The sequence below is a fragment of the Diceros bicornis genome, chromosome 23 (genome assembly GCF_020826845.1).
Source record: "Diceros bicornis minor isolate mBicDic1 chromosome 23, mDicBic1.mat.cur, whole genome shotgun sequence".
Taxonomy (NCBI): Eukaryota; Metazoa; Chordata; class Mammalia; order Perissodactyla; family Rhinocerotidae; genus Diceros; species Diceros bicornis.
The window spans coordinates 134,686-152,899 of NC_080762.1; the positions used below are offsets into that span (position 1 = coordinate 134,686).

Below are 18,214 nucleotides of genomic sequence, written 5' to 3' on the forward strand. Positions count from 1 at the left end.
CAAGTCACTTCTGAGTGAAATTACTCACAAGACAGAAAATTGCAAAATGTCTTCAACTCTAAATCCCCCAGAGGATTGTCCTATCCATCTGTTTTGTGTACCCAATACATCTTAGGCCCAGAATCTGAGTGGCTATTTTTGTAAACTGATGCAATTTCTCTGAGGAATTTTGCGCCCAAAGGGATAAACTGGTAAAAAACAATAAATAGGAACCAAAAATTTATTTAAGTGTTGGGGATTTTGTAGTTTGTTTTATTCATAGAAACACTTACAGAGTTTTCTTTTGAAAGTTCTGTCAATCCGTCTGCCAAAGTTTGTGCAATTCCTTGGTTATTCAGAATGTTGGCCATACTCATGGTGTCAAATATAAATTGCCCTGTAAATATAAGGCCATGTGCTAGTAATTAATTTATGTAAGAGACCTGATCAAGGAGAAAACTCAGTCCTCACAGTTGCTTGTTAGTGGATAAAATGCAAGAATAAGAATAAAAATCCTATTATGCCATGAGGATTATCTACCACAATAAAATATAAAATGAGCAAAAGCAACTAAATGTGCAGCATATAAAAAGCACCCACCCTGGCAAAGCTGATGTTGAATGAAATCTATAAACTGGACAACAAGAGAGAACACTCAAAAATGAACATTATAAATTTAAAGTTTATATTCTCAATTCTACCAAAAATTCCTCCACACTCACTCCCCTTTATCTTTGTGCTCAAATGCACAAATATTTTAAGTCCACAGGAAATAACACACGAACATACACACACAGACATCTTTTACATTTTTGATGTTTTGAACTTGCTTTTATTTGAAAACAATTTTCTTCTCATTGCTTACATATATCATCAAAAAAATACTTCTATCTTTAAAAAGTTAATCTTTCCATTTTTCTCTTTAGTCCTTAATGTCTGTGAAAAAACGGAGAAGCTAAGTTCTCCCTTATAACCTCATAACTGTTTTTCCATGTGTGTGAGGAAGATTGGCCCTGAGCTAACACCTGCTGCCAATCTTCCTCTATTTTGTATGTGGGACGCCACCACAGCATGGCTTGATGAGCAGTGTAAGTCTGCGCCCAGGATCTGAACCTACGGGCTACCAAAGCGGAGCACGTGAACTTAACCACTACACCACTGGCCAGTATATTTTTAAATATTGGCTGAACATCTTCTAAATATGGTAGAGTTAAACCAAGATAACAAATCCTGGTTTTGGAGGCATTTATGTAAAGAATGTAAGGACGTATGCTGACAGATGAAATATCTGCATGCATACTTGTGTGCTACAGCTCCTGTGTAGACAGTTAACTATGTTAGAAATGTTAAATAGGGCCGGCCCCGTGGCTTAGCGGTTAAGCGCGCACGCTCCGCTACTGGCAGCCCGGGTTCGGATTCTGGGTGCGCACCGACGCACCGCTTCTCTGGCCATGCTGAGGCCGCATCCCACATACAGCAACTAGAAGGATGTGCAACTATGACATACAACTATCTGCTGGGGCTTTGGGGGGAAAAAAAAAAAGGAGGAGGATTGGCAATAGATGTTAGCTCAGAGCCGGTCTTCCTCAGCAAAAAGAGGAGGATTAGCATGGATGTCAGCTCAGGGCTGATCTTCCTCACAAAAAAAAAAAAAAAAAGAAATGTTAAATAGGAGGAGGGCAGGGGAAGGGAAGAAAGGATAAGGCACAGCTGTATAATGACTTGATACAGTGTTTCATTCAGATGGGGAGAGTTAGGGAAAAAATTGAATAGGTAAAGATAGGAGGAAAACCCATTTAACTAAATGTTAAAAAAAGACTTCATTTTAAAGAATTGACTGATGTAGATGAAGATCCAAACTTGAGAGAGAAAATTGTTTCCAAAAGACTTTATTGTGATAAAGTATGGAATATAAATGAGAAAATAAATTTAGTGATGTCCATAGGCTCAGTAGAGGGCCATGGAGCCCATCACCAAATTATATATTTTAGATAGAAAATAAATAGAACTTAAGTATAAAACAATTTAAGTAATGGGTGCTGTGGTCTAAGAGATGCTTAACTGGGATGTTGGTGCTTAACTTTCATAGCAAATTGTAATGGGAAAAGGACAGAGCTCTCTGGCTTAACAAGTGGCAAGTTTTCTAGGTAAATAATTGACTGACATAGAGGTAATGAGAGGGTAAAATATGAAACCAGGAACTAGCTTCAGCATTTTGAGGATGAATATATTTGTTCTTAGCGGATATTCATTATATTTGAAAGGAGATATGAAAAAAAAAGTTTTAAGTGTTACTGAAGATGTTTAAGAGTCAACTTTTACTTGCACCATTCCTACATGTGTATTCACTCTGGATATGTGACAAACTTCATAATTAACCTGCAACAAAAGTAGCAAGAGTTCTCACCTATCATCCTGCCACTGATGTTCTTCTGCAACTCCTTGAAAAGAGGACTTAACTGTTTCCTTACTGATTTCAAAGTGTCTTCCAGGAAGTCCGTGAGGCTGGACCACATCTGCAGCTTTGATTCACTGAAGTAGATGGAAGGGGGAGCTCTTTCCCACTGTCGTCCCAGCCAATCACTGAGAACTAAATTGTTTTCTCCTTTTATTATTGCAGATTTTAGCACAGATGAAAGAATTCTACTTCTTGTTTATAGTACAAAAAAACTTAGTTGCATTTGTATTAGGCTTATTATCTTTTCTTATTAGAAGACTAAGCTAAACATTCACAGTCTGCTTTCAAAGGTAAGATTAGAAACTCAAAAAGGATGCAATGAATAATTTCAAATGTCTATCTACTCTTTGATAGAAAAGGTTGACATATTATATTTGAAATCAAAAATTAAATAGCTGCTGAATTTGTGCATCGGGAAGCAGAGTAGGCATCTAAGTAAGAATATACTGTTTTATGTTTACATCCCCAAAATGAAAATACAAGTAAACCCTACTCTGCCTGGTCTCCCCATCATGCCATCCAAAGTCATTCCCCTCGTAGCCAACCCTGTATCTTTCTTACATCATGTCAAGCTGCTCTCTCTCTACAAATATCTCTACATGACTGTGTGGGTGCTTAAGAAAGTTTCTCTCCTTGAAAATCAATTACTGAATGATACAGTGCCATGTTAAATTTGATTTTCTGTCCTGAATGGACAGACTTATTTGATTCCCCTCCCCCCATTTTTATTGATCAATGTGAACATCTTTATAACATGTTCTTCTAGAAAGTAAAAAGAAGAGAGGGAAAAGGAAAATGAAGGGGAGGACGAGGAGACAGAGTAGGAGAAAAAGAAGGAAACTTGTTCCGTAAAAGACAGCGTCTATGCCCTGCTATGCTCTGCTGGCCAATTCTTCTCTCCATAGCCACAGATGCTATCATTTGGTGCTGTTGCTGTATAAACTAAAATTAACAAGTGACTTCTGCAACAAAACTCTTAGGTCAATGTGATTTTTGTGGTATCAACATGGAATCTCTTCCCTTACAAGTTTCCCAAGCATGCTGACTTTTCCAGTCTTGAAAGACCCTTGGTGTTTGGTATTAGAGACTACATCACTCCAAGCCCTGTTTGATAGGAGGTGAGGAAACCATCAGTTATTGTAGCAAAGCAATTGGGTTCTCTTGCTGGTCAGCCAATGTTACATTTTGATCCAATATTTGCAGCCTTAGTATCTAAATGAAACTTTGCTTCCAGGTGTATTTTATCTTTGTTTCTCCTCTCAGATAATGCTACTGAAATGGAACTTGAGCAAGCCTCTGCACCATCTCCTTAAAACTACAATTCATTTTTTCAAATGAAACCATATTGGTCATATTTTACTAAGAAAAATTATTCTTTGCACTTATTATTTCTCTAGATTAGCAACTACAAATCTTTGTTTAACTGTTAAAGACGAAGTTTTCAACAAAGTTTTTGCAAATGATGGTTTGAAGCAAATATGTACAATGAATAATCCCATCCTAAGCAAATAACTGAGTGACAAGAAATGACATAGTTGGGAAGTGATGGCATTCCTTCAGAGAAGAAATGGAAGACAGTAAATGACATCAGCCAGAATCAATATTACTAGCTGTGCTTTGTCTTTTGGTGATCCAGGAGTTGGTGGACATTATTGAGCATGGTCAGCCCCCATACACACTTACTGTGTTGGTAGGAGCCAGTTGCAATCCCAGTGGGGGCGGTAAACAACGTGCCGCTGAGTCGAGACAGCTGTGAGAGAAACTCCGTCCCTGCCTCTGCACAGTCAAGAACACTCTCGTTAGTTGACTCACAGGATTTGCCATGGAACAGTGAGGTGCTACTCAGGAGCACTCAGAAACTGGCCAAGAAAGGCCACGACCAGTTCTCATCTTCAACTCAAATCCCTCACGGAACAGCCTGTCAGACTTCACAGCCCACCCTAAGAAGTCCAAACACTGATTGATGAGGACTGAACAACAGGGTGGAGGACGAGAGCGTGAAGTCTGACCTGGTGCTTATCTTCAAATGTGGAATCCTTGGGCTAAACAGAGAAAAGTCTACATATATTTTCTAAAATAGTCTGACTCTAAAGGGAAGTCTCCTTGTGAGAGGATAGATTTCAAAGTTTTAAACACAGGTTAGAACACAATGGTCAAAATTTGGCATTAATTTCACCCCTTCTTCAGTGATCCAGCATAGAGACTGAATCTTTGAATTCAGTCTATAGATTGAATTACTTAGAATGAAACTAATATATTGGAAAATATATTTTAATTCTTTGGGGTCCAAGAATAAATAATTACTCCAAACTGCTTCAGTTGCTTGGAACTAGATGGCAGCAGCTGAAAGGTTGGGATGTCTCTCACTGGTGTCTGATGTTTTCATTGACAAATAGATCAATGAAATCAAGTAGAGAGTCCAAAAGTGTACCCACAGATATATAGTCAATTGATTTCAACAAAGATGCAAATGAAATCCATCAGGAAAAGGATAGTCTTTATGAGGAATGGTGCTGGAACAATTAGATATCTATATATTAAAAGAAAAAAAAAGAACCTTAACCCATATCTCTCATTCTATTAAAAAAAAAAAATCAAATGGATCACAAACCTACATGAGAAACTTAAGACTACAAATAATTTAGAAGAAAACATAGGAAAAATTTTTGTGACCTTTGGTTAGGTAAAGAATTTTAGATTTAGATTAATGACACCCCAAAAATTTAGATATGACACCAAAAGCATGATTTATAAAAGAAAAAATTGACACATTTGACTTTATCAAAATTAAGAATTTGTCTTCAAAAGGAACTGTTCAGAGAAGGAAAAGATGTCATAGACTAGGAGAAAATATTTGCAAATCACTTTTCCACAATCCACTTTTCCAAGATCTCTCAATAAGAAAACAATTTAATTTTTTAAATGAGCAAAAGATTTGAACAGACACATCACCAAGGAAGACAAATGAATGGCAAATAAGCACATGAAAAGATGCTAGGCATCATTGGTCATTAGGAAAATGCAAATTAAAACCCCAATGAGATAGCACCACACACCCATTCGAATGGCTAAAATTAAGACAACTAGACCATGTCAAGTGTTGGAGTGTTGGGCAACTGCACTTCTCGTATACTCCCAGTGGAAAAGTAAAACGGTACAACCACTTTGGAAAACAGTTTGGTTGGTTTTTAACAAGTTAAACGTACACTTACTATATGACCCAGCCATTCCACTCCCAGGTATTTACCCAAGAGAAATATGTTCACGGCAGCTTGATTTGTAAAAACCAGAAACTGGAAAGATTTCAACTATCTATCAACAAGTGAATGAATAAACAAACTGTGGTATATCTGTACAATGCAATAATTCCCAGCAATAAATGAGCCATTGACACAAGCAGCAAATGGATGAATCTAAAATAATTATTCTGAGTGGAATCTAAAATAATTATTCTGAGTGAAGGAAGCCTGACAGAAAGGAATGCATACTGCATGGTTCCATTTATAGAAACTTCTATAAAACACAAACTAATAAACTGTGAAAGAAAGCAGATCAGTAGTCGCCTCAGGCTGGGGGTGCAGAGAAGCAGGATTGAGAAATTACAAAGTGGCATGAGGCGACTTTTGAGGGTGATGAATATGTTCATTATCTTGATAGTTTTATGGTTTCAGAGGGTATGAATACACATATGTCAAAATTTATGAAATTGCACACTTTTAATATGTACAGTTTATTTTATGTCAATTACATCTTAATAAAGCTGTTTAAAATTTTTTAAATAATGCCGAAAAAAAGATGGGTATTCGGTTTTTGGCTAACGCAGTAACTGGGTGAATGACGATATCTTAACCGAGGAATCCTGGAGAAGGGGTAGGTTTGGTGCTGGGGAGGCAGTCAAGAGTTTGTTTTAGATGTGTTAACTTTGAGATGCCTATTAGACATGCAAACTCAACATCCATAAGAAGATGTCAAAGAGGAGCTAGATACGAGTCTGCAGCTCAGAGATTTCAGAGCTGAAGATATGAATTTGAGAGTCTTCAGAAGATAGACTGAATTTAGAGTCATGGGAATAGATGAGACTGCCTATAGGAAGAGCGAAGTCATGGAAAAGGAGAGAGCCCAGGATCACACCACAGGTACATTTTAGGGTCTCGCCAAAGAGAAGGAGCTAGCAAAGGAGACTGAGAAGAAGAGGCCACTGAGGTAGGAGAAAAACAAGGAATGTGTGGTATTAGGGAAACCAAGAGAAGAACCCCATTTGATATTTATGCCATTAAAATAAAGTTAGGTCAATAAGAACAATTGTATTACTTTTTCCAACAGTCTTCATCTGCTTTCGTGCACGCATGTGCAGATGGTTGTGTTTTAACCAGCACTGGGGTTTAGCCAAGGTGAGTTGGGATTTAGCCAGGAGAAAGACAAAGAAGTTCAGATTCTTTGCAAAAGAGTAATGATAATGATGGGCCATTAAATCCAAGTTTAACAAGGAAGAAACCAAGGATAAAGGCATGATGATAGTGAAAAAGTAGGAGTGTGTGGACTGGAGGTCTTCAGGGAAGAATTGCTGATGTGGGAATACTTGAGTATGTACATGATTTGGAAGTGGTACTCAGAGAGCAAAGTGCTTGAGATCAAGAGGCCAGAGGTGATGCAGCTACTGGGGGCAGGCTCAGGAGTGACGCTGAGGTGGTCTGGACTGAGCAGTCAGGGTCTGCCGGCTGGACGAGTATCTTGATGGCTCACCCAGGGGGAAAGTGCACTGGACGAGAATTTCAGGGATGGATTTAGGGCCCAGAGTGATGGTGGGAAATCTATTGTTTGAGTGCCATTAAGTTTCACTTGAGACAGTTTTTATGTCACTAAACCCATTGTTCTGTCCCTTTTGCCCTTATTCTCTCTGCCTTGCAGGATTTTACTTCCTATATCCTTTTAATACTTTACTTCCTATATCCTTTTTTTTTCTTCTAATCCAGTTAAGAAATTTGCTTTGCTCTCATTATAAAAGTAATACTAGTTCATTACAGAAAACAGAGGCAAATAAAAGAGATAAAAGAAAGAAGGGAAGAAAACGTACTTATCATCCTATCCAACTACTGTTATCACCACCACCCTCCCCACACAGATGCAGGTTTTAAACACTGGGATCACACCATCCATATTCTCTGTAACCTGCTCTTTTAAAACTAATTTCAAAAGTAGAAAATTTGAAAAACACATCTAGAGATAGATGCTCTTAATATTTCGCTATATTTCTTCCTACATTTTTCTACATGTATTTTCTAAGTAATTGAGATTATATAATTGTAATAACTGTGTAAAAATATTTTTTACACTAATTTGTATTTCCTTTTCTTTTAAACCCCATCCCATCCTTCTGTTTTTTCCTTTCCCCTGGTTGAAGCCCACCAGGGGCATGCTTTGCATGTATTGAATTGTCCAGAGAAATTTGAGGATTAAGAAGAACTTTAAAACTCACAGTTCCCTAAGGAACAGGTAATAAGAAACAATTTGAGAAAATTTAATTTCACATTCCCTCACCCCTGCTCTGCTTGGTGAAAAAAACATAGCCCATGAATGCAGAGTTTTTATTTAACAGATATCTAAAAAGTGAATTTGACTTAATGTTTCTGAAGTTTCCCTTCAGGTACTGAAATCAACTTTGAATTACAGTAGCTGATATTAGACAGGCAGGCACTTAAAATTATATCAGCAAGCACACTCATCTTACTTCACCGTCTTTAATATTCTAATATTCCTTAAGTATTTATATTATTATTTATTTTTATTATTTAAGTATTTATGCTATTTTGATATTCACAAGTGTTCTAAGGTAATGTACTGTTATCCTAACTTTCATATGAGGAAAGGGAGGTCCACACACTTTCCTGAGGCCACCCAGCTGAAGTGGTACCAGGAAGATTCAAACCCAAGGTCCCTGGTCGCTGAGTTCATGCTTGCTCATTCCGGGTCTGGGACACAGCAGAAAGAGTCTTCTCAGATTGACTGAGAAGATTCTGTGGTTTCTGTGCTGGTCAGGCACTTTCCTCTGTATTGTGCAAGCTAATTTTACAGTGTTTTCCAGAAAGAAATAGAAACAATGTTCCTGGCTGGCTCTTGCCACTAGTGACTTTATTTCTGGAGGGAAAGGTTACTCTGACCACTAACCCCAACACTTTTCCCCCTAAATACCTGAGTATACGAGGTATACAGAGAAAAAAGAAATAGAGAGTAAATATGACTGAATCCTTTAAAATGTGGGCATTTCACAAATTCACAACATATCATCATAAAGTAGGCATGACCTTTCAAAACTGACCTGATGCTCCGAGTGGTACGAAGAGGTCCACATGACCCCCTTCTTCTTCAGGGGCCACATAGCTTCCTAATTTCTCCCAGAAGTCTCTCACCTCAGGCCTCAATAAATTTTTAATACCAATTTTGTAGCCTGAGGAAAAAATCAAGATGTCATTTTAGTTTGTAATAGTCTCATGAACAGAAACTCTCAGCAGTTTGTGAAAGTGCAACCACAATCCACATGCCAACATCTGCTCCTAAGACCAAGATCTGCAGGGCACCTTCGCCTCAGCGCTGCACCACGTGAGGGCCACAGAAGGTACCTGGAGACTCTGTCCGACATGGCACGGCCTCCCTCGTGTTCTGGGTTTACTGGATACCATGCACTCGGGGTGAGGACGTGTCTCTGCCTCCACTGTGCAGCGGTGCCAGTCACCAGGCTCAAGGCGGGTTTAGGGTGGGTCGCCAGTCAAGTCCTGGGACTTGGCAACCACATTTCAAAATAAAAATGTTTCCCACAACTGTTTTTTTTTTAATTAAAAAATAAGTCATCAGAGCAGAAGTAAGGCTCCCAGAAATGGTGAACATCACTGTCACTCTCGCTTCCTGGGAATTCTGTGCGACAATTCAGCTAATCTGCCTGTCTGGACCCATTTCTAAAGAAGTCCTGGAGACTCTGCATTCCTAAGCCCCAGGAATAAAATGAAAACTAAGTCAGGCACAAGAATCCCGACAGTTCACTCCTTCGCATCCAGAGGTCTAGATACAGAATGGAAGGACCTCTTCAGGTGACTGGAGTAAGGGTTCCATTTTGTTGTTGGTTTTAAGGCAAAAGCTTTTTGAAAAACACCACAATTATACAAAAGGAAACTAGTTTTCTGAGGTATTTTGTTATTGTTACCATTGATTTACAAAAAGAAAACAAGGAAAAGGCAGAGTTTGGAAACGTTTCTATCTGGAGAACAAAAGTCTGAGATCAGGAAACCCTAACAGGCTCGTCTGCTCCATGTGAGATGAACCCACCGTGACGGATAAACTTGCAATTGGTACCTCTCCACCATTTAGAGAAGGGCTACCATGCAATTCATCATAAATTTAAATCCCAAATAGTAGCTGTGCTTTACTTTTTGGGGATATATAAAATAGAATGTGGAACACAACTTGCTCCAGGCACAGATAAACTAAACAAGAAAGGCCAAAAGTAAGGTAAAACTAAACCGAAAACAGTTCATTTTTACTAATAATAAAATTCACTAAAACTATTCCAAAAATGCTGAGGTCCAGCCACAGAGGAGCAGTCTGATGGGTGATTCAGGTACTCACTCTGCCATTTCGTGGGTCCCTTGCCAGCTGGATCCTTAACCATCTTATTCCCTCTCTTCCCTCACCCCACAAAGACAGAAGATTTCATGTTAGTAAAACTTAAAACCTTCTATTTTAGGTAAAAGCAAGGAAGGATGCAAGTTATAGTATGAAGAAGAACAGCAACTGAAAGTTTACTTCTGAAACCTTCATCATCTCCTTCCCCCAAGAAAGAGTAACCATTGACATTTTATTTTTATTTTATTTTTTCTGGTGAGGAAGATTGTCCCTGAGCTAACATCTGTGGCAAGCTTCCTCTATTTTGTATGTGGGACACTGCCACAGTATGGCTTGATGAGCAGTGCACAGGTCCACGCCTGGATCAGAACCAGAGAACCCCAGGCCACTGAAGTGGAGTGCACGAACTTAACCACTATGCCACAGGGCTGGCCCCATCATTGACATTTTTAAAACATGGGCCATAACAAGTTAATGATGTCGGCCAAACCTTTCCTTTGAGGTATAAGTGATTTGGAAGTATGATGAATGTTGTTAGCGCACACCAATGTAAAGATCTTGGTATCTGCTGCTGTTAAAACAGCTTCACTTTCATCAAACTTAAAAACTTTTGTGCATCTAAGGACATAATCAAAAGACTGAAGGGCAGCCTATAAAATGGGAGAAAATATTTGAAAATAATATATCTTATAAGAGATTAATATCTAGACTAGATAAAGAATGTCTACAACTCAATAACAAAAAACCAAATAACCCAATTAAAAAATGGGCAAAGAACTTCATAACGTTTCTCTAAAGAAGATTTACACATTGCCAATAAGCACAGGAAAAGATGCTCAACATCACTACTCATCAGAGAAATGCAAATCAAAGCCATAATGGATATCACCTCACACCCATTAGGATGGCCACTGTCAAAACAAACCAAACAAAAACAGAAAATCACAAGTGCTGGTGAAGACCTGGAGAAATTGGAACCCTTGTGCTATGTTGGTGGGATTGTAAAATGGTATAGCTGCTATGGAAAATAACATGGAGGTTCCTCAAAAAATTAAAAACAGAACTACCATACGACCCAGCAATTCCACTTCCAGGTACATAGCAAAAGGAATTGAAAGCAGGATCTCAGAGAGATATTTGCACACTCATGTCCATAACAGCACTGTTCACAATAGCCAAGAAGTGGAAGCAACCTAAATGCCCATTAAAGAACGAATGGATAAACAAAATGTGGTCTATACATACAATGGAATATTATTCAGTCTTTAAAAAGGAAGGAAATCCTGTCATATACTACAGCATTGATGAACTTTAAGGGCATTATAAGTGAAGTAAGCCAGTCACAAAAAGTCAAATGCTGTATGATTCCACTTATATGAGGTATCTAAAGTAGTCAAATTCACGGCCGGCCCCGTGGCTTAGCGGTTAAGTGCGCGCGCTCCGCTGCTGGCGGCCCGGGTTCGGATCCCGGGCGCGCACCGACGGACTGCTTCTCCGGCCATGCTGAGGCCGCATCCCACATACAGCAACTAGAAGAATGTGCAGCTATGACATACAACTATCTACTGGGGCTTTGGGGGAAAAAAATAAATAAATAAAATTATAAAGTAGTCAAATTCATAGGAACAGAAAACAGAATGGCAGTTCCTAGGGGCTGGGGGGAGGGGAAAAGAGGAAGTTGTTGTTTAATGGCATGATGGTTAATTTTATGTGTCAACTTGACTGGCCCATGAGCACCCAGATACTAGGTCAAATACGATTCAGGGTGTGTCTGAGAGGATGTTTTGCAATGAGATTAACATTTGAATAGGTAGAGTGAGTAAAGCAGATTGCCCTCCCAATATGGGTGGGCCTCACCCAATCAGTTGAAGCTTAACTAGAACAAAAAGGCTGACCTTCCCTTGAATAAGAGGGAACTCCTCCTGCCTGACTGCTTTGAGCTAGGATATCAACCTTCTTAGCAAATTGGAGCTTAAATAGTACTCTGAAGGTCATACATGTGGACAAACACTACATCAATGCAAAGTTGGTTGTTTTTTCCAATCCCCAGTCTTACCTTGGAGTAAATTGATTTCTCTGCTGTCTCCATCGCTGAATACTCCCAGACTCTGTGCCTTCCGCCCATCCAGAGCTTTCTCTATGAGATAAAGCAGGCTCTCCAAGGTCAGGCCGCTGTGCTCATATACCACAGAGATGATCCCCGCCCGCACACTGTCCACCACCACCTAGAAAACGAAATCAAAGCTGCAGAAGCTGAAGCCATCGTTTGAGAATATTTATTAACAAAATTAACACAACGGAGACGTGACCCTCTGTGATTTTTAAAGACCATTGTTTGTTCAGAAATTATAGAAGGAAGAAGATAAGCTTTCTCCTTCATCGGTTTCTTTTTAAATTATTTTATTTCTTTTCTAATTATAAGAGGAGAAAATTAAGTACACTTGTAACTCAGTCACTCAGAAATGAATACTATTAACACGTTAGGTTATTTTCTTCCAGTCTCTTTATCTTTATACACATTCACGCACAGAGACATATATACAACTTTTAAAAAACAATAAAATGGAGATCATACGATTTTGCAATGGACTTCTTAAATAGATTTAAAGTTTTCCTCTTAATTATGAATTTTTGAATTATTGATACTGATTGATAAATATTTCCCATTTAAATAAATATTAAAACAACTGTTCTTTCAATTCAACAACCAAATCAACTTTTCATTGTAATAAAGTTAATTCATTAGCAGCAGATAGGTTGGAAACTCATTGATGTCACTGATTTTTCCCAAAACCTCATGCCACTGTCTGGAGGTCACAGTTCAACTAAACGCCCACCACATTCGTAATCAGATAAGTGACTATGGCATAACCTCATGTAAAGAAGACGAATGAGAGAACGGACTTATTTTACACCAGTTTATTCACCCGCATGCTGTCACCAAGTATCCTCTGTGCCCAGCAGGATGTATCTACACATCAGGAGAACTACCTGTGGCCCACAAGGAAATCAAAACCCTGATCTTGCTTTCATGTGGATCCCCTAAGCTAGCCGATTGTAAATTATTAGAGTCAATTCCTAGACGCCCAGAAAGAGAAGTGATTTCGTATCTTGAAAGCAATCATTTTGTTACAAATAGGAATTTTTTTGAAAACTTTCTAAGTAGGCCAATGAATTTAACCTACTGACTGTCAACCCTGTGTGTGTATGAATGCATATATATGTACACATATATACATACACCTATAAAATACATGCTTCCTATGTCCTCTTTGTGCTTCCTTTATCTTTCTTATCATTTATATTATAATTAAAACATAAAATTTATTATACAAAGAACATATTTTAATTTAATGTTGCCCTCATTAAACAGATCACAAAATAGGATTTCCGACCTTCTTCTTTTGAGAGATGGTGGTTACATGATATTATTAAATTCCTTGGCCATTCCAAAGAAGTTGTAAAATACTTCTTAATCACCTTGCTCTTTTTTCAATTAAGTGCAACAAATTCAATTCAATAAGAATTTTAAATAAGATTTTTAAAACTATTTTGGGTCTGTAAATTTCCAGCTAGATCAGACCATGTTCCTTTTAGATGAATCATTTTCATATACACGGTGGCCAGAAGACGGCCACACATCCTCTAGTGTCAATGAAAAAACCCGATTCAGAGATAAACCAACACACGCAGAGATAGAACTGTTTGGTGGTTACCAGGAGCTAGGGGGGTGGGGGCGTGGGCACAAGGGGTGGAGGGACGCACTTATAGGGTGACTGATAAACAATAATGTACAACAAAATTTCACAATTAAAAAAAAAGTGGAAAAAGAAAAATCAGTGATGTTGTAACGTAGGTTATTTAGATAACCTTAAAGCAATTAAAATCTGAACGTGGTTGGTCCAAATCGGGTAAATTTAAGAAAAACCTTTACAAAAGTTATTTGTTCATACTAATCAGACTCATCAGGTAATTTTTCACCTATTTGTTGAATAAATATTTAATAATTAAAAAAAAAAAAAAAAAACCGATTCAGGAAGGGCGGGCCCCTAACACACTCGTACCTCATACGCAGGGATCCGAGATGATATTAATATGAAGTGTAGCTGGGAGGCATATGAAGAGCTGTCATCATTTTTATAAACTCCTCGCCAATTTTTCTTTGATAGTAAAGGGTAGGAGTGGCTTCCAGAAACATTGCTTCTAAAGGGGAATAAGTGAAGTTTTAATTTTCTCTGAATTTGATTTGATACGTGAGCACCAGTTATACTGTCCAGGGCACGTGGCCTCAGGACCTGTCTCCTCCTGTGGTTTTCGGGGATAGCAGCTGGGTGCTCCCCAGCAGGGGGCCAAAGCTGTCCCCTGGCCTCTCCTCCACATTCGTGGGACACCGGAAGGGTCTCCTGGAACTGACTTAGCTTTTGTTGGGCACTTAAAATGAGTGTAGTGACATACCTAGGGGTTCAGAACAACATTTTAAAAGGGAGTGGCTGAGAAATTTTTAATTTCCTAAATTGTCTGGGCCTCACAGCTTTCTGAGTGATGTCTCCATGCTCCCCAAAGCTGCCCCTACCCTACATTACCATCTGGCTAGGCTTATTCCATAAAACACGTTTCTGGAAAAATGTTATTTTCGCTCAATATCTTTATACAGAAAATGAACTACCTCCATAATATAACCTCTTTGCAGGGTTAAGAATATTTGAAATATAAATTTTGAGAGTTATATATTTCCCTCTTCAGAAAGCACGTTAAAGATCACTGTTCTTGCAGACTAAGGAATTATTTCTATTGATATTTCATAGGGTATGAGCCATATAACTATAGAAGACCCTGCATGTTTGCTAAGTTATTCTAGAATGAATTCTTGGTATCGTGGCATGGTCTTGAGCCTTCAGGAGACGGAGGTTTACTTACCGCTTGGGCAAAGCTTCTAAGGATGACAGAACAAGCTGTTTCTCCACAGCCTCCTGCAATCCCACTTGACCCCTGGCAGTCTGGGAGAGACGTGGCTGGCATTTGAATTTTAACAGTTCCGAGCAGCACGTTCCACTCGCCCACGGGGGTCGCAATTTGAATAACTCCTCTGAAAACAAAAGAAGCAGGCTTGGCTCCCAGCCACACCGACAGAGATAAAGCATCTAAAATCTAGCTGGACCAGGGCAGTACTCCAAATGGCAGTAATTACAGCCATTTTTACAGATTCTGTTTGATTTCTTATCCTCTCAGCATTGTGGCCACAAGTCCCCAGTCGTCTCAGATGGAGAAACAAAGCTCCGGGAACGAGCACCTCTTTCCTGTGGAAACTGGTTAACCAGCTGATGGGCTCCACAGCCCTTTGTGCCCTTCCTGGCTGCAGGTGCTTCCCAGGCCCTCACAGAGGGGAGTCAGCGGAAAAGCAGGCGGGAGAACCTGCACACACCTGCAGACCAAAGGCTTAGCCAAAAACGTCTGGTCCCTGCTCCCTTTCCACTGTTTTTAATGCCATTCTTCCTGCTCCCTCCCCATTTTCATTTCTCCTCCTTTTCACCAATTCTTCTGAACTGTCCTGAGCCTATTTATTTGCTGTTGCCTGTGTTGGTACTTTTCTCTTCTCCTCGTCTTTGGTCTTATAAACTGAGGGAAACTAGGACAGCAACGGAGGCACTGATATTGACCTTATATAGTTCATCTGAAATCCTTTCGTTTTTCTTAATTAACTCAAAATATATAGTGAAGAAAAAAAGAGTTTTTCCTCAACATACTTCAGAGAATGCCACCCACACGCTATTGCAGAAAGACAGCGCTATCTTCTCTGTGGGAATCTGTATGTAAATCCATGTTTCTATAATACTTGGATAAGATACAAAGTTTTAAAATGCCACTCACTCTTACGTAGTGCAATTTTCTCCCAAATTACTTTCCTTAGGCGCCTTTCTCTTTGTCTCTCCTGCAGCTCCTCCTCTTCTGTTTTGGGTTCATTCAGGGTCCCATAAATGGCAGCAGCTTCTCTAGGTGTCAGCCAGTCTAAGTTGGACACACAAGCAATGTAGTGGTGCTTCCAAGCCCCGTACTCATTACCTGCTGGAGTGTAGGGCAGAAACCATCCAAACTTAGTGCATTTGGGCATCCATAAGCAATCCTTCAGAAAGAGAAATGAAAAAGATGCATTGTAAAAATTTTCTAAGGACAGTTTCTAGTAATAATGTTTTCAGGTACACAGATGACTTTTATTACTACATTGACATTTCTAGTGCTGTTGATCTAAACCTAACTCTGAGAAATAAGAAGCATACCTTACCCCACAGGAAAAATACTCTTTGATGAACATACATAGAATATACATATATATATGTTAGTTATCTTTGTACACTTATCCAGTGCTCCCACAGCATCTGGTTACTTTAACCCTAGATTCTGAGAATTCTGCTTCTAGCAATGGTGTAGTAGTTTGTTTCGGACCAACCCTCCCACTGGGAACAACTTTGAACCACGTGATATTGCCAGTATGCAACCAGTTTTGATATATGAAAACAGCAAATTTCATGTGGTTTAATCTAATCAAATATCTAGACAAAATATAAAACATTTATTTGATGGCATTATAGAGCTACAATACAACAAGGACTGTGCAACCAAGACCCCAGCGAGCAGGGAAATCCAGAGAGGTGAGCCTGATATTTGGCATCACTTTTCACTTCAAGGCAGGTGACAGTTCCAAAGTAAAGTTCAGGCTGAGAAGCAGAGCAGAAAGTTATGGCTGAAAGACAGAGAAGCAATAAAGAATTTTAGGAGTCCCAAAGGAAAGAGAAGAAACACATTTAAACTCAGGGCCCAGTAAGCGGAAATCCGTATTCATCACACCAGGCTTTCAGTTGAGACTCTCTCCAGGTAAGGATAAGGAATTAGACAAACTATCACAAAGCCTGAAGTGAGGTTTGAAATATCTCATTCTCTGATTAGATTTAAGTGATCTATTTCTAGCCTAACCAAACACCAGAAGCAACAGCAAATTCTCTCTGCAGGAAGGTCACATCATCCAGAGACTCAGATTACGGCATCAGTTTTTGTGCTGAATATCTGGTACTCAATCCAAAACACCAGGCACGCAAAAAGACAAGAATTGTTTGTTTCTTCTTTTATGTTTTAGTAAATAGAGAGAGACTATCAGGAGATCCAGACGCTGTAATTATCAGGCATGAACTTTAAAAAAAGTCTATAATTAATATAACTAAGAAATTAAATGGCTAGGTGAAGAATTTTGTCAAAATAATCAAATCAACATTCTAGAACTGAAAAATACAGTAACTGAAATTTAAAACTCAATGGACCAGTTTAAGATCAAATTAGAATCTAGCTAAAGAGATAATTAGTCAACTGAAAGATAGGCCAGAAGGAAAATCCAGACTGAAATCCTGAAGACCTAGGATGGAAAAGACACAGAAGAGAATAGGAAACTTACAGGACATGGTGAGTCAGCCTAACATGTAAGTGCTGGGATCCCAGAAGAGAGAGTGGGGCAGAAGCAACATAGAAAGAGACAGCATCTGAGAACTCTTCAAAATTGATAAAAGATATTAAATCTCAGATTCAAAAATCACTGCAAAGCACAAAACAGGATAAATACACATACACACACACCTCTAGGTATTGAGATAGGTAGTTAGGTAGACATGAGTGGGGGATCATAGTTGGAGACCTTGCTACATCAATGGAGCATCTTACTGGCATCCAGACATGAGCAGAGGAATCACAGCGGGAGACCTCGCTACATCAAAGAAGAGTCTTGCAGGCATCCCATAAGACACAGATAAAGAGGAACTAAGACCCACCTGGTGCCGCCACCGGAGTCTGAGACCTTCAACCACGAGGATAAAGATAATGAGTGCTCAGACAGCACAAAGCCTTCTGCTCTACACCCCTAGAGGACATGACCTTTCTTTAATTTACATACAAATTCCATAGGCATGAGCCCCCCCCTTCCATGGGGATGACTGCCATGACAGTTCCGGAGGTTCCCCTAGAAAGTCAAGAACTCCCCCTCCCGACATGTGGGTGGAGGAAAGACCATTATTGGCGGATAACGAGATAATGCTAATTCCCTCTAAATAGCCCAAATAAAAATAAAACTAGCCCAAGACTCGGGGCAGATGCGCTCTCTGGCACTGCCTGCTCCTCACCTAG

General features: G+C 39.2%; 1 protein-coding gene across 1 annotated transcript in view; it reads right to left on the reverse strand.

Annotated features, from left to right (window-relative positions):
- Positions 1 to 18,214, reverse strand: part of ECT2L (epithelial cell transforming 2 like) — a 67,331-nt gene that overhangs the window by 25,577 nt on the left and 23,540 nt on the right. Inside the window, exons 6-13 of the mRNA XM_058566177.1 lie at positions 15,920 to 16,172; positions 14,969 to 15,137; positions 14,116 to 14,254; positions 12,108 to 12,276; positions 8,754 to 8,882; positions 4,121 to 4,213; positions 2,387 to 2,569; positions 273 to 376 (exon numbers count right to left, since the gene is read on the reverse strand). Coding sequence (XP_058422160.1) covers positions 273 to 376; positions 2,387 to 2,569; positions 4,121 to 4,213; positions 8,754 to 8,882; positions 12,108 to 12,276; positions 14,116 to 14,254; positions 14,969 to 15,137; positions 15,920 to 16,172 — 1,239 coding nt within the window. The remainder of the gene's footprint in view (positions 1 to 272; positions 377 to 2,386; positions 2,570 to 4,120; positions 4,214 to 8,753; positions 8,883 to 12,107; positions 12,277 to 14,115; positions 14,255 to 14,968; positions 15,138 to 15,919; positions 16,173 to 18,214) is intronic.